The 15,998-nt window shown below is 32.8% G+C and overlaps 1 protein-coding gene across 5 annotated transcripts in view; it reads left to right on the forward strand.

The window, feature by feature from the left end:
• Positions 1 to 15,998, forward strand: part of TENT2 (terminal nucleotidyltransferase 2) — a 58,464-nt gene that overhangs the window by 17,688 nt on the left and 24,778 nt on the right. For 2 of the 5 annotated variants that reach the window (XM_082377714.1, XM_082377713.1), the window contains 6 exons: positions 7,598 to 7,712; positions 7,804 to 7,895; positions 9,357 to 9,435; positions 11,233 to 11,302; positions 14,509 to 14,585; positions 14,970 to 15,098. In XM_082377714.1, the coding sequence (XP_082233840.1) occupies positions 7,598 to 7,712; positions 7,804 to 7,895; positions 9,357 to 9,435; positions 11,233 to 11,302; positions 14,509 to 14,585; positions 14,970 to 15,098 (562 nt within the window). The remainder of the gene's footprint in view (positions 1 to 7,597; positions 7,713 to 7,803; positions 7,896 to 9,356; positions 9,436 to 11,232; positions 11,303 to 14,508; positions 14,586 to 14,969; positions 15,099 to 15,998) is intronic. The other 3 variants (XM_082377715.1, XM_082377716.1, XM_082377717.1) reach the window with 3 other exon arrangements.

Here is a 15,998-nt window from a genome sequence, read left to right on the forward strand (position 1 = left end):
CCTACTCCTCAGCCCCTAATAACTGCCATTCCACTCTCTGCTACTGTGAATTTGACTTTTTTAGAGTCCACATGTAAGTGAGGTCATGCAGTATTTGTCTTTCTGTGTCTAGCTCATTTCATTTAGCATAATGTCTTCCAGGTTCATCCATGTTGCAAATGGCAGAATTTCCTTCCTTTTTAGGGCCAAATGATATTCCATTATGTATGTATACACACACACACACACATTTTCTTTATCCATTCATCCATCAGTGGACACTTAGGTTTTCTCCATATCTTGGCTACCGTGAATAATGCTGCAGTGAACATGGGAGTGCAGATTCCTTGTTGAGATAGAGACTTTTTTCCTTTGGATATATATCCAGAAGTGGGATAGCTAGAACATATGGTAGTTCTATTTTTAATTTTTTGAGGAATCTCCTTGCTGTTTTCCAATATGGTTGTACTTCCTATGAATACTGTATAAGGGTTCCCTTTTCTCCACATCCTCGCCAACACTTATCTTTTGACTTTTTGGTAATAGCCATCTTAACAAGTGTGAGGCGATATCTCATTGTGGTTTTTTTTAAATTATTTTTTATTTATTTATTTTTGGCTGTGTTGGGTCTTTGTTTCTGTGCGAGGGCTTTCTCTAGTTGTGGCAAGCAGGGGCCACTCTTCATCGCGGTGTGCGGGCCTCTCACTATCGTGGCCTCTCTTGTTGTGGAGCACAGGCTCCAGACGCGCAGGCTCAGTAGTTGTGGCTCACGGGCCTAGTTGCTCCGCGGCATGTGGGATCTTCCCAGACCAGGGCTCGAACCCGTGTCCCTTGCATTGGCAGGCAGATTCTCAACCATTGCGCCACCAGGGAAGCCCCTCATTGTGGTTTTGATTTGCATTTTCCTGATGCTAAGTAATACTGAACATCTTTTCATGTACCTGTTGGCCATTTGTATGTCTTCTTTGGAAAAATGTCTCTTTAGGTCCTTTGTCCATTTTTAAATTGGGTCATTTGTGTTTTTGCTACTGACTTGTATGAGTTTCTTATGTATTTTGGATATTAACCCCTTCTCAGATACATGGTTTGCAAATATTTTCTCCCATTCTTTATGCTGCTTTTTCATTTTGTTGATTTTTTTTTTGCTGTACAGAAACTTTTTTATTTGACCTAGCTCCGCTTGTTGATTTTCGTTTTGTTGCCTATGCTTTTGGTGTCAAATCTGAAAAATCATTGTCAAGACCAAGGTCATGGAGCTTTCCCCTTATGTTTTCTTATATGAGTTTTACAGTTTCAGGTCTTACAATTAAATCTTTAATCCATTTTGAGTTGATTTTTGTGTATGGTGTAAGGTAAGGGCCCATTTTCATTCTTTTGCCTGTGGATATCCAGGTTTCCCAACACTGTTGAAGACTATGCTTTTTCTATTGTATAGTCTTGACACCTTTTAGTTAACCATATGTGCATGGGTTTTTTCCTGGGCTCTCTATTATGTTCATTGGTCTGTGTGTCCATTTTTATGCCAGTACTATACTGTTTTGATTACTATAGCTTTGTAATAGAATTTGAAATCAGAAAGTGTCATGTGTCCAGCTTTGTTCTTCTTGCATAAGACTGCTGTAGCTATTCTGGGTCATTGGTGGTTCCATATGAATTTTAGGATTGCTTTTTCTATTTCTGTTTGAAATGCCACTGGAATTTTGATAGGCATTGCATTGAATCTGTAGATAGCTTTGGGTACTATGGACATTTTAACAATTTTAATTCTTCGGATCCATGAATGGGATATCTTTCCATTTATTTGTAGTCTTTAATTTCTCTCACCAGTGTTTTATAGTTTTCAGTGTACAGATCTTTTACCTCCTTGGTTAAATTTATTCTTGGGGCTCTATCTTTATAATGTATGTGTCTGTCAAAAAAGTTTTAAAGCCACTGAGATGCAAATTCATGTAGAAAATCTAGACCAGGACTCAGCACAAGAGATTCTCAAATGAAAGCTTGTTTTGTTTGTTAATTTTTCATCCTCCTTTTATTAGGCAATTCTTTCTTGGCTAAGTTCAGGTAATAGTATGTGCCTAAAAGCAGTCAGGGTTCAGGGAAAAAAATCAGTAATTCAAACTGCCTAATCAGTGTACCAGTTGATAAATTAATCAAGAGATTAATTTATCTTGATTAAGATAAACCAGTGAAGGCTTATCTTAATTGGCTTATTATCTTGTAAGCCAATGAAGGCTCTACATTGTGGCCACACACACAAAAACATGGTAATTTAACACATTAATAAAGAGTGGGTTGTTTTCAGCATGACATTTTCCTGATTCTATTTTATTTAATTTGAAGAGAAAGGGAATTCAGTATCAAGAATGAATTTAAACTTTTATTTCATAACTACCTTTATTTTACTGAGTAATTGGTACTAACTTTTTCTACAGTTACATGTGTAACAAAGATTGTGGCAATGAGAGAGCCTGAGGAATTGCTAGTTTTTGTTGAAGTGTTTGTGAACTAATGACCTATTTTCCGTACCATATTTAATTTTATTTCTCCTGTCTTGAAAGCTCATTGCTAATTTGTGTTTGTCGTTTGTAGATAGCACTTATATTTAGCCCAAACCCTGTTAGCAATTTTCATGTATTATAGTAAGTGATCAGGTCTTGATACTCCCAGATGAAAGGTTTTTTTCACTTTCTTTTACATGGGGACCCAGCTAACAGGGACAAATGGAGAATCTGCTGAGAATACCATGCAAAAGTTATACCTGAAGCTTTATTTACTGACACATTTAAAAACTTTTCTGAATCTAAATCCATACTTAACTTGTCTTTAATGGCTTGTGTTGATCTCAGACAATGATAACTTTATTGGTAATTTGGTTTGAGCCTGAGTTTGAGGACAGGTTATAATATTTTTTAGGAAAAAGCAACATTTATATTTGGAACAAATATTAATTTTAATATTTTAAACTATTATGTAAATCTTATTTTTTATACAATTTTGAGAAGATATAATTTTTACATACAGTGAGAAATAGATATCTTCTACAATTAATTTTAAATTAAAGTAATAGATCTTGGCAGGCAGCCTAAACTGGTAGTATTGTAGAGATTTAAACAACTTTAAGAATAATATATTTTACAGATACTTTGTTGCAATAGTTTTATTTTTTTTAAACTAATGATTAGGAAAATTTTACTTTCGAATGAAATAAAAACAAAGTCTTGAAATGCCGTTATGCATAGTCAGCTTATTACATATATGATCTAAATATTCAGCCAAGGAGATTTCATATCATGCATTCCTCTATTTTTCCAGAATTATAAGACCATTGAGCCATCTTCTGAAATATTTCTCTAAATTTAAGCAAGAGGAGTCTTGTTTCGCATATATGTGCATTTCTTTTGAGTTTTTGTCTTATTTGGGCTCTATATGTCTGGTGTAGGATAATCAGTAAGGCGGCTAGATAGGGAGGAAATTTCATTTGTATAACAGTCTCCTAGGTCTCCATTGTAGTAGTACTTGAGAGAGAAGAAATGTTCTATGAATGTAGAATGTAGAAAAAAGAAGAGGAGCAAATATGTGGAATTTCATATTTTCAACCTAATCATAGATTTTTTCATATGTGAATGTTTCTACATGAACATGATCATTCAGACGAAAAAATTTTTTAAATGTAATAACATTTCATTTGGGCATTGTTGTAAAGAAATTTCTTTCTTGCTTTTTTTTTTTGGCCACACTGTGCGGCTTGCAGAATCTTAGTTCCCGGACCAGGGATTGAACCTGGGCAACTGCAGTGAAAGCGCCAAGTCTTAATCACTGCACTGCCAGGGAGTTCCCAAGAAATTTATTTCTTTTTGTTATTCAACAAATGTTGAGTACCTACTCTGACTTGTAGCAGTTTTGATCTGCCTAACTGATTCTCTAGATCATGGGGTTGGCAAAACTTTTTCTATAAAGGGCCAGTTAGTAAATATTTTAGACATGTGAGCTACATGGGCCCCCTGTCACATTTTCTTTTTTTTTCTTTTTTAAACAATGCTTTAAAAATGTAAGGATCATTTTTAGTTTGCTGGCCCTACAGAACAGGCCAGAGGCAGTATTTGGCCTACAGGGCCAAATACTAAGTGGATTAATACTAATTAATACTAATACCCTGCTCTGAGTGGATAAAACTTAATTATTCAAGCGCCATTTAAAATTTTATATTAACCACTTTAACTGGAAACCTTTTTCAAGTCTTTTTGTAAAGATAGATGCCTTTTTAAAAAAGCTTTAAAAAAAAAAGCTTTTTATTATGGAAAGTATCAAATATATACAGAAATAGAATATAGTGTAATAAATCCTCATAACACCAAGCTTTAACAATTACTGACATTTGACCAATCTTATTTTGTCTATACCTCCCTCCCTTATTAGTTTGAAGCAAATTCCAGGTATCATATCATTTCATTCACAAGTATTTCAGTATTCTGTTTTGTTATCTTTTTTGTCTGTCCTTTTCCCAGTGCTATACTGTTTTGATTCCTGTAGCTGTATGGTTAAGTCTAGAAGTTAGGTATGGTAAATCCTTCAACTTTTTTCTTCTATCTCTCCATTTATTTAGGTGTTTAATTTCTCTCATCAATATTTATAATTTTCAGTGTACAGATTTTGTATATCTTTTGTTTAATATATTTCCAAGTATTTCATACTTTTAACTGCTTTTGATAATTTAAAAAATGTAAATTCCCAATTATTTTTTGCTGGTATGTATACTTTATAGTCAGTTATCTTTTTAGGAAATTAAAACGTGAGAGAAAAAACCTTGGTTCTACATATTATATTAAAATGTTCATTAGTTTTGTGGGCGTATCTTTCTGGTATGCTTCGTTATCTGTAGGAATGTTACTCTTCTCATTTTTCTTATAAAAACTTTGTATGTGAATTGACTAGAATCCTTTTTAGACATTATTTCTTCAAATTTTTTTTTTCTGTCCTCCCGTCCTCACCCCTCTTTTTGAGATTCCAGTTCTTTTCTGTTATTTGTGTTTAAGTGAGGTGACTTTTCCTATACTACTTTTAGATGAGGAGAGTTGGATAAGCTAGCTTTGCTAGGTTTGTGGCTGTAGGAATCCTCTTCTGTTGCTATGTAGTATTCAAAAATATACTTTCTGAGACCTTTTCTCTTCTCCTTCCCTGCTTTTATCTAGATTGGGTTTTTCACTTTCTACAATATTAACGTTTTTGGTTAGATAATCTTTGCTGCGGGGAATTGTCCTGTGCATTGTAGGATGTTCAGTGGCATCCTGGCCTCTACCTGCTGGTTGCCAGTGACCACCCTGTCGTACCCATTCCCCCAAATATGATAACCAAAACTGTTTCCAGACATTGTCAGATGTCCTCTGGAAGTCAGAATCATTCTAGTTTTAGACTTTCTTTCCTTTACACCTAATGTCTCTGTACTACTTAGTTTAGATTTCTCTTACTGGCAGTTTCTCCTTGGTGTGTTGCTGTGTTTTAGAAGGGAGTTTCACTTAGTTTTGAGATTTCTGATCTTTGTGTGATCCTCTTGCATTTACTTGTGAGTTGTAGCCTGTGAAGCTCCCTCCCAGTTTTGGTTGCTATTCCACACCAAGTTGGACCTGCCAATTTAAGGAAGGGGGTGGGAAGTAGTACCTCTAGGCAGTTTGATTTCTGGATGTTCTGGCTTTGGGGTTGTCCCAGATCCCTTTCATCTTCTTTCTGTTATGTTCGGATACCGTGTGGGTCTTGCTGCTATTGGTGTTGGGTCCTAACTGCCAGTATTTTAGGGTTCATGAGTAATTTGTAGTCAATTGTGCTGTATTCGTTGGCCATTTTTATTTTGTTCTGGTTTGGTTTGATCTGTTTGTTTTATTACCCTAGTTGCTTTGTCTTTTTTTTGGGGGGGGGGGGATGGTTACTCAGGGATATTAAATAATTATGTCTCTTTCACTGCCAAGTTGCCCAGACTGCCTCTGCCTTCTTAAAATGAGTATTCTAAACATGATAAAAGAAACTGTTTTAAATGATGGGTGAGACTTGTGCCTGGGCATGGACTTGGGGAATGGCCTAGAGAGGGAGAGGTTGAAACTGCAAAAGACAGACAAAAAAACTGATGGAATATTTGTGCCCTAGAGGCTACCAGAAGGGATGGATACAGAAGTATTGATAGAGGGATTAACTTTGAACCGAGGAAGAGGACAGTTTGACAGGAGAGGTAAGGAGATGAGATTTCATACAGATAGTAGTTTGCAAGTTTGTAGTTAGGAAGCTGAGGAATGTCACATTTGGTATCCTCAATTTTCTTAGTAAACTTTAATGTGAAGTTATCTGCTAAAGAAAGTGAGATAAGTATAGGGAACTTGAGGAAAGGTGTAAACATTTTGGAATGCTGATGGTGAAAAAAGGAAGCAATATCTAACCAGAGACATGGAAGTAATTGCTGAGAGATGTGAAGGGTCAATCTTAGGTTTGTTCTTAAACTATAAATTTGAAAGATACCAATTTTGTGATTTTTTTTTTTTTTAAGTTAGCAACTCAAATATAAGAGCAGAGAAGGTAGTTGTAGTGAACCTAAAATTAGGATTTTGTTAGAGCATGACAAGGGTATAATGTTGTTAAGGCATGATAAAAAAGAGTGGTTCAAGGGATGAGTTGTTGGGTATAGACTGCGTAGAGAAGGAAATCATGCTATTTCAGGTGCTGTTGGGTTGGGAGAAAAGGAAGGATTCAAGAGAATCCAGGTCTGTGTGGTTGTAGAGAAGGTATGAGGGGGGTAAGAAAGCGAAAATTGGACAGGAGATTGAAGCCAAGATAGTATATTGGAATTTAAAATTTCAGAGCTAAAGAAGATCTGTTTTATTGTAAAGACCATGTTATGGCTCTGGGAGTGTAACACTGATAAAAAATATTGGAGTAAAAGAAGTTCAGAAATGCTGGGAGTATGTTATGATACTTAGCCCATTTTAGGTAAGGGTGTCACCTGTGGTGATGGCAAGAGATTAGTTGGAGGGGAAAGTGTGAACCAGATAGGTAGATAAACAGGGAGATCTGTCCATAGATGGCCACAAGAAGGCAGGGTTCAAGGCAGTGTTGTAAGAATGGGGAAGAGGGTGGTTTGCATGAGCATAGACAACCAGGGACTTTCCTTCTAAAGTCTGTTGTATTTGGTATTTGTGGTGTGAATACCAGGGGTTGGGTAAACTTCTTCTTTAAAAGGCCAGATAGTAAATATTTTAGACTTTGCCACTCACATATGGTTTCTGTTGCATATTTTTGTTTGTTTTTATAACCCTTTAAAAATGTCAAAACCATTCTTAGCTCAAGTCCCATACAAAAACAGGCAGTAACTGAAGGTTGTAGTTTGATGACCCGTGAATTATACTCATTATGAATTCTCTGTGACTTGTCAGTGATACTTTACTATGTAAAAGTTGGTAACTATTTCAGTTACTAAGTAATTATTGTTACTTGAATAAAGGTAGTTTTGTATTGGAATGTGTTAAGGAGATAATATATATTTTAAAAATACTGTCAGTAATTTTATACTTCTCAGTACGGTAATAACTTTTACATTTCTGAACAAAATTTTTACTTCTTTTTTTGTGGTGCATCCAAGTTGAGTCAGCAGATACTGGAGTTATTTGAAGCATGTCAGCAGCAAGTAAGTGATTTAAAGAAGAAAGAACTCTGTCGAACAGAGCTGCAGAGAGAAATTCAGCTGATATTTCCACGTATGTTTCCTTGTTTTGCATGCCCTTTAAGTACATGCATCCCAATTTTAAATTTTAAATAATACCTTATAATTCTCTTCTGTTTCTCTAGAGAGCAGACTTTTTTTAGTTGGGTCCTCTTTAAATGGATTTGGTACTCGGAGCAGTGATGGTGATTTATGTCTAGTTGTTAAAGAGGAACCTGTAAGTAATGAAACATTTATTCCAAGTGTGTTTCTCATGTTAAGTCATTTAAGAAATTTCATGTAAGAGTCATTGAGGAAAAAAACCTGTTTTGTTTAATTGCTTCTTTGAATTATCTGTTTATAAGAATTCAAGGAAAGCCAGGAAATGCTGCTTCTTTTTTTTTTTTTTTCAGGCATGTACACAATAAACGTAACAAATTCTAGCATTAATTTATTTCTAAACTGTTAAAGTGAGGTGGTTGCACTCTGTGTTTTTAAGGAGCTCTGGCTCTGTTTTGAAATGTTATTAGGTTGGGTATGTTACCAGGATGCAGCAAAGAGGAAGAGCTTGTCTTTATCTTGATATATTTCCTTCCATTTCTATTCTCAGTGATTCTATTTTTAATCTTTATTATTTTCCCCTTGAAAATACTATGGGATTTGGAGTACTTATTTTGGGAATTCAAAAAGAGAGATTTCACTGAAATTTTAAGTAAGACTACTGTGATTTAACATAATTGTCTCTGATATTTTGACTTTGTTTCTTCTTATTTAGCAACCAAATTTTGCTATTTAGTATTATGTTTATTTGAATTCCCTGTTAACTGATACTCTTGTGTATCCTTAATTCCACAATAATTGTTGTTCATTAAACTGACCTGAGCAGCCTCTTTAATATGCTGAATGAAGTCTCTTCTGAATTACCAAAGATTAAGTTAATTTCAGTGTAATTTTAATATGCCTTATATTCCACCTCTTAAAAAATACAAAAACCTCTGTTGAATGGTAATATATATTTTTACTATTCCTATTAGTCCACTAACAAAATTGACTTCTAGTTACTGCAAATCAGAAGGAGATTTACTCCAGGAAAGAAACTCTTGATATTTTTCTAGGCTTTGAAATCATATAAAGGAAAACTGAAAAAAAAAAAAAAAGAAAAAAAATCCCTCAGAAATAGTAAACATAGTGGAGAATACTAGAGTTTTAATTAAAACTTTCTCCCATGCAATTAGGTTATACTTAGGTACATCACACTAATCCTCTAGTCTTATTCACATGTCTGAATCATGTTGTTACAACTCATACTGAAACACCATAGATTTGAATTTTATTTTTAAGCAGCTCACAATCTAGATAGGGAAATAAAACATGTTACAGAAAGTTAAAATTCTGTTTATTTTTCTTGGAGAAGATTGTTTTTTTACATTTATATACTAAAGTGAAAAAATGACATATGGCTGTTTCAGTATTTCTTTTAAAATTATGCTTTTAAGTTTAAAATCAGAAATTGATTTAGAAATATTGATGTAAAAGATAGCATAAAGGTTGACTTTTAAATAATGTAGGTTACTGTATATTGAAAAACAACTCCAATGAAAAGTATACTTTATGTTTTCTTTTTGTTGAGATACATTAAGAAAATAAAACACTAAGTTTAGAAAGATAATGAAAAAACACTTTATTTTTAACTTTTCAGTGTTTTTTTCAGGTAAATCAGAAGACTGAAGCACGGCATATCCTCACCTTAGTCCATAAACACTTCTGTACTAGACTTTGTAAGTCTGACATGCTTCACGTTCATATGTCATTTGACAACTATTTATTTAAAATGTCTCTCACTATATTTATTTTCTGGTAAGGATTGTTTATTTTCTGGTTAGGTTAGGTATAATGTAGATCCTTTTTCCCAAATGAATTCCTTTTAACTTTTGATTAAAAAGAAGAGTAAACCATTCAACACAGAAATGTATAATTCAACAAATCTTTATTGAGTTTACTTGTAAGCTGTCCCACTGAAGGTAGTGGGGAATTCAAAGATACGTAAGCTTCAGTTCTTTCTCAAAAGGTTGTAGACCGTTCGGGAAGCTAAAGCATGAATGTAAATAGCTGTAATGCAGAGTATCTGACAAGCCAAAAGAAGTATACAGGTGAAGTCTTATAGGTATTCATGTGAGGAATAGAGAATTTCATCTGTTTTGCAATGACATATATCTTTACTTGTTTTAAAAACATGATCACTGAACATGAAGCCCAGATATATTACTCCAACAGAAAGCAAAATTATCGACTTAGGCCATTTTATTGTAAGATTTTATTCTTTGAATAAGCTGATGAAGCAGTTTTTAATCCACATGTTAAGCCATCTCAAATAATTTATTTAAACTTACACAGAATATTGTGGACATTTGAAGTCACACTGTGATGTTGGAAAGATAGTTTGTCTGTTTATTTAACAAATATTCCTTATGTGTCAGGCTTTGAGCTGGAAAATACAAAGTCACTTAACGAGTTATTGCCCTTGAATAACATATCAGTTGTAGGAAAGACACAAATCAAGAGATTTATTTCAGTGGACTTGAATTTCACATTGGTAAAATAAAGGAGTAATTTGTACCATAAGTGAATTTTTAATAACTATTATTAAAATCATAAAATATTAAAAGTGAAAGGGACCTAAGAGATCATATAATTCAAATGAAAGTTTTTTTTTTTAATTAGTGTTTTTAATAATTAAGGAAAGTGGTGATCAGTGGGCTTAGTAATTTGCCCGAGGAGTATAGTTTGTTGGTGTCTGAACCTGTACTTGGAACTCAGAACTTTTAACTCTTAATCTTATTTTTCATTAAACCTCACTGAATTCCTGCACGTAATTCTATTTCAAGCTTGATGTATTTTATGATTTTGGTGTTAGAAGCATTATAACAGAAAATTTTTAGTTTTAAAATATGTTATTATGTTTTTCTTTAGTTAAAACATTAGGAAATTGCTCATTTGGGAAAAGTTCGCAGTTTCTTTTTTATACATTTCTGTGTTTTCCTAATTTTCTACAATGAACATGTATTTCAACTCACAAAAAACTTTTTTTTAAGTTTGGTGGAATAAAAAAATATGTATGTATGTGTTTTTCCTCTTACAGATCATACTTATTTGAATGTATCTCTGCCCCCTGTATCATGTTGCCAACATTTCCACATTTAAGATTCTTTATAAATATGATTTCTATGGCTGCCATAATATCTTGCCATGTGCTGTACCAGAATTTAGCTATCCCCCTGCTGCTGGCCTAGATACTTCTCTTATAATGCTCTGACGAAATTCTTTATAGGTGTTATTAAATATTAGACCACATTTCTGAAAATAACGTATTAATATATAAAGTCCTCTACATGGTATTGGAAGTTCCAAACTTAGAAGAATTTGATAATGTCCTTTTGTCTTTGCTTTCTGTCTCAAAGACTATATTTTCTCAAATTGTTTTAGCTAAGTAAAATACTACTTTTTAAAAATGTGCATTGGAACACTATGAATTTGAGAAACATTTACAGATATCCATATTATCTTTTATCCTTCAGCTGGTTACATTGAGAGACCTCAGCTGATTCGAGCAAAAGTGCCAATTGTGAAGTTCAGGGATAAAGTCAGGTCAGTAATTATTGAGTTCTTTTTTTTAAGTTGCTTTAGATAATTTTTAGGTATTCTTCTGAGGTAGATAATTGCTATCACGTAATAGCTTATCTTCATTTAGAAATGATTTGGTTTTTGAAATGATTTTTTAAAATAGTCTGAGCAGTTGTTCATGCTTAACTGTACTTATTCTGGTTGACGTTTTGAGTATTTGGGACTATCCAATTGAAAGAATATATACGTATTTATACTTTAGAGTTTTAAATGATCCTCTTGCCTTTTGGAAATGTAATGTGCTCTTGAGAACATATCTTAATTGATGAAATTTGATGTGTATTTATATCAAAAGTGGTTGTTACTAATATAATTATATCTATCTACATATTCTACTAGTTCGGGTTCTGAATTTCTTATAGGTATTGGAATTAGAATCTTTTATATAATATCTATCTATTTACATTTTATAAAATGTAAATAGGTGTTTGTTTTATTGTTTAAAAAAGATTTTCTAAAAAATATATAGGATTGTGATAAATCAGATTTTCTAGCCCAGTTTATAAAAGTAATACTGAAATTATATAAGTATATACACAGTTGATTATTATTCATGGATTCCATATTTATGAATTTGCATACTTGATAAAATTTATTTTGTAACCCCCAAAATTAACATTTGCAACACTTTTATGATTATTCATAGACATACACAGAGTGGGGAAAATTTTGAGTCACCTGATGTAGGTGTTCCCAACTGAGTTTAACAATGTGACACTCTGTTTTCTTGTTTCAGCTCTCATATATAAACATGTCCTTTTCACAGTCTAGTTAGTGCTGTTTTTCACATTTTTGTGCTTTTGTGCTTGATTTTGCTGCTTAAAGTGAGTCCCGAACATAGTGCTGAGGTACTGTCTAGGGTCCTTTTGCACAAAGCTGTGATGTGCCTTATGGAGGAAATATGTGTGTTAGATGTGCTTCATTCAAGCACAAGTAGAGTACAGTGCTTTTTGCAATGACTTCACTGTTATTGAATGAACAGTATATTAAATGAGGTGTCTTTAAGTTGAAACATACATAAAACAAAATTACATATTGATCAGTTGAGGAAAATGTGACTGGAGGGACTTCCCTGGCAGTCCAGTGGTTAAGACTGTGTGCTTCCACTGCAGGGGGCACAGGTTTGATCCCTGGTCAGGGAAGTGAGATCCCACATGCCACACAGTGCAGCCACAAAAAAATAAAATATAGTGTTGCCAAAAAAATTCATCCGGGTTTTTCCATATGATGTGATAGAAAAGCCCGAGCAAACTTTTTGGCCAACCCAATGAAATGTGACTGGAGACATATTGATCCGCTGATGAACATGTAACTGGAGGCTCCTAGAAACCTAATCCTTTGTTTCCCCTAGGAGCGATGGTTCAGTGTTTGCAGCAACTATATAGAACATAACTACTGTGAATAATCAGAATTGACTGAATATATATATTTTAAAGAAATCTTTAGATAAGTGCTGGCTCAAACTTTCCCCCTCATTCATCCAAACATCCATCTAATCTATAAATATTTACTGGATTTCTATCAAGTAGCAGTGGAGTTTTCTTTTTTTTAATGGTGAAGTTTTTTTTTAAAGCACGAGGATATAGAGAGATAAAAATAAAGTAAATGTAAGTAAAACTATTAGCTAATTATAATTGTTTTTAAAAATGTAGTTATATAAACAATTCTTTTTCTATTTAAGATTATTATACAAGGTTTTTTCATTGTTAAGTATTCTATATAAGCACCATTTTATAATTCTTCTCTATACACACCAATAAGGAAAAAAACAACTGCACTTCTAACATCCAAAGATAACTGATGTTAATGTTTTGGTATAAGCCTTTCAGACCCTTTTCTATGCGTATGAGTGCATAAAAGCTTTTAAAATTAAAATTGAAATCATACTTTGTTACTTAACAGTATATCATGAATACTTGCTTTTATCATTGACTATCTTCTGGCTTCATTTTCAATTGCTTTACAGTATTTCATTGTGTAAATTTATTGACTTTAACTTAACCACTCCCTGTTTAAATAAGCATTTTGTGCATAAAATTCTTTCCATATTAAGGGTTACTTCAGTATTTCCAGAAGTAGAATTTGAAGCAAGTACTGTGGATATTTTTAAAGCTCTGAATTCATATTTTTGGAAGTTTTTATTTGCACACTAGTTTCCATCTAAGTGTTTTTTCCTCTTTATTGAGTTATATAGAGGGAGTGCAAACTGGTTTCAGTGTTAGATTTGTACAAACACAAAGAATGTAACTTTATTGTTACCGTAAGCTTCCCAAAGCCAAATATATCTGAAGTGTTAACTTCACTCTCCATTTTTATTAACGTGCATGGATAATTGAAAGATTATAGGATTTCTTTTCCCATAACTAGAAAATCTGAAAAGATAAATTTCAAATTTTACAGTTAAAAGCTATAGAAAGGACTTTCTTAAGTTTGTATTTTAGGCACTTTTCACAGAAAGACTCATTGTTCAGAAGTTGGACCTGATAATATATGGTTCTGTTACTTATGCATTAGTTAGTCCTGTTATTTTGAGTTTAGCCATTCTTTATGTATCCCATCATTATTGCTGTATTTTCTAAATTGTGAATTGCATGATATCTTTGATTTCAAAGAAGTGTCCCTTCTGTTATATGTTTGGCTGTTATAGTTCTTCCTAGATGTCAGTAGCCAAAGTTGTCATGATACTATAATTAAGCAACCCTTTTGGAGGGAATATAAAGTGTAGACAGAGCTTTTAGTTTTTCACCTGTACTTTATTTGGCTTTTCATTCCTATTTTAAAGCAAATGATGCTGTCGTTCAAAATTGATTGAGAATATATAACTTAGTGGGATAACTTGCCCAGAAATGTGTTTGGCCATATAATTTTGTTTATCTGGAAAAGATTACAAAATTAAGAGTTTTTTGTTTTTTTTTTTTTTTTGTTAAGAATAGTTGGAGCCTTACTGGTACATTATGGATCTTTCAACAGTAATCTCATTTTATATCTTTAATAGACCCCCGATCATACTAAAAGTATGTTTTCATTCTTATTTCCGTACTGTCTCATTTTAAGGTCTTTGGGCCTATGCTATTTTGTATCATTGGATGGATGGATGGATATGAATTTAGTTACTAGGGAGTTAGTTTATTTTGTATTTGAGCTGAAGTTTTTTTCATTTTTTAAAATAGTTGTGTGGAGTTCGACTTGAATGTAAACAATATTGTTGGAATAAGAAACACATTCCTTCTCAGAACGTATGCATACCGTAAGTTTTGTGTTTATTTCCAAACAATTAACACCTTCTGTATTTATCCTTCATTCTTCATTCCTTCATAAAGATGTGTGTAGTAAATACTGATACCTCTTTGTGTTTATGTACAGTGTGTCTCATTTTCTTATATACATAATATGTTGCTACACTAAAATCACATACTACCAGAGTTATAGGTCAATAAAATGAATTTTAATAATTGGTCATTTTTAAAAGGTAACTGAAGTACGTTTTAGAAGTAAGACACATTTATGGTGAACAGTGTTTAATAACAGGAGGCATTGCTCTTTCTATTGGCATGGAGTTCGGAAATAATGTAAACTTTCAAAGAAACTGTAAAATCTTCTTACCATTTTTAAGTTTTAATTTTACTTTCAGTTGAAAATCGAGTTCGTCCGTTAGTACTGGTGATTAAGAAGTGGGCGAGTCACCATGAGATAAATGATGCCAGTCGTGGTACTTTAAGCAGCTATAGTCTTGTATTGATGGTTTTGCACTATTTACAAAGTAAGTATTGTGGAGTTTTTCCCAATTTTTAAAACGGAAATGCAGTTAAACTTCATTATGGTGTCTTCCCTGTTGACCTTATATTCAAATACCATTGTTTTAAAAAGTTTTCTCTAAGGCACATACAACCACATTTCCTATTTTGTTGCTTTGAACAAATGTTTTAGTAATGTTACCCCTGGAAAACATTATAAAGAAGTTTCACTGTGTTTTTATTTTTTGACAGTTTCCTGTATTCACTCTTGTATTCAAAGAACTTTCACCACTGTATTGTGAACCCATTATCTTGCTCAAGCACCATTCATCGTGTTTTTTATTTTTCACTTGAGACAGGAATTAAATGATTTTCTTGTTGGTTTAAAGAAGCTTTTATATCCTATGAACTGGCATGGAGATTGGGTGAAAGACTTGATATTAATGTAAGACCATTTACCAGGAAGTTGTGGGTTAATATTGCACAGTTTAGAAAACAATTGTTGTAATATTTATGTTTATACTCTTTGACTCAATGATTCCATTTCTAGGAATTTATCCTAAGGTAAATAATCAGCAATGTATATATGAATTTATATAAGGCTGTTTTTCATGGTGTTTGTTGAAATAATGAAAGATTAGAAATCTAAGTTTTTCAGAGTAGGAGGAATGGTCAAATTAATTATGATATATCCTAATATGAAATTTATACAGATTCTAAAAATCATGTTTTAAAGATATTTATTGATATAAGAAAATATTTATGATACGATGTCATATACAACATAATACCAATTTTATTTAAAAGACAGTAGCTATACTTGAGTGTGTATATATGCATATGTATACAAATACTGAAAAGGTATGTGCCAAAAATTTATCAGGGGTTATTACTTATGGACAGTAGGATTCATTTTCTTTATATAT

The sequence above is a fragment of the Balaenoptera borealis genome, assembly GCF_965194805.1.
Source record: "Balaenoptera borealis genome assembly, chromosome: 2".
Classification (NCBI taxonomy): Eukaryota; Metazoa; Chordata; class Mammalia; order Artiodactyla; family Balaenopteridae; genus Balaenoptera; species Balaenoptera borealis.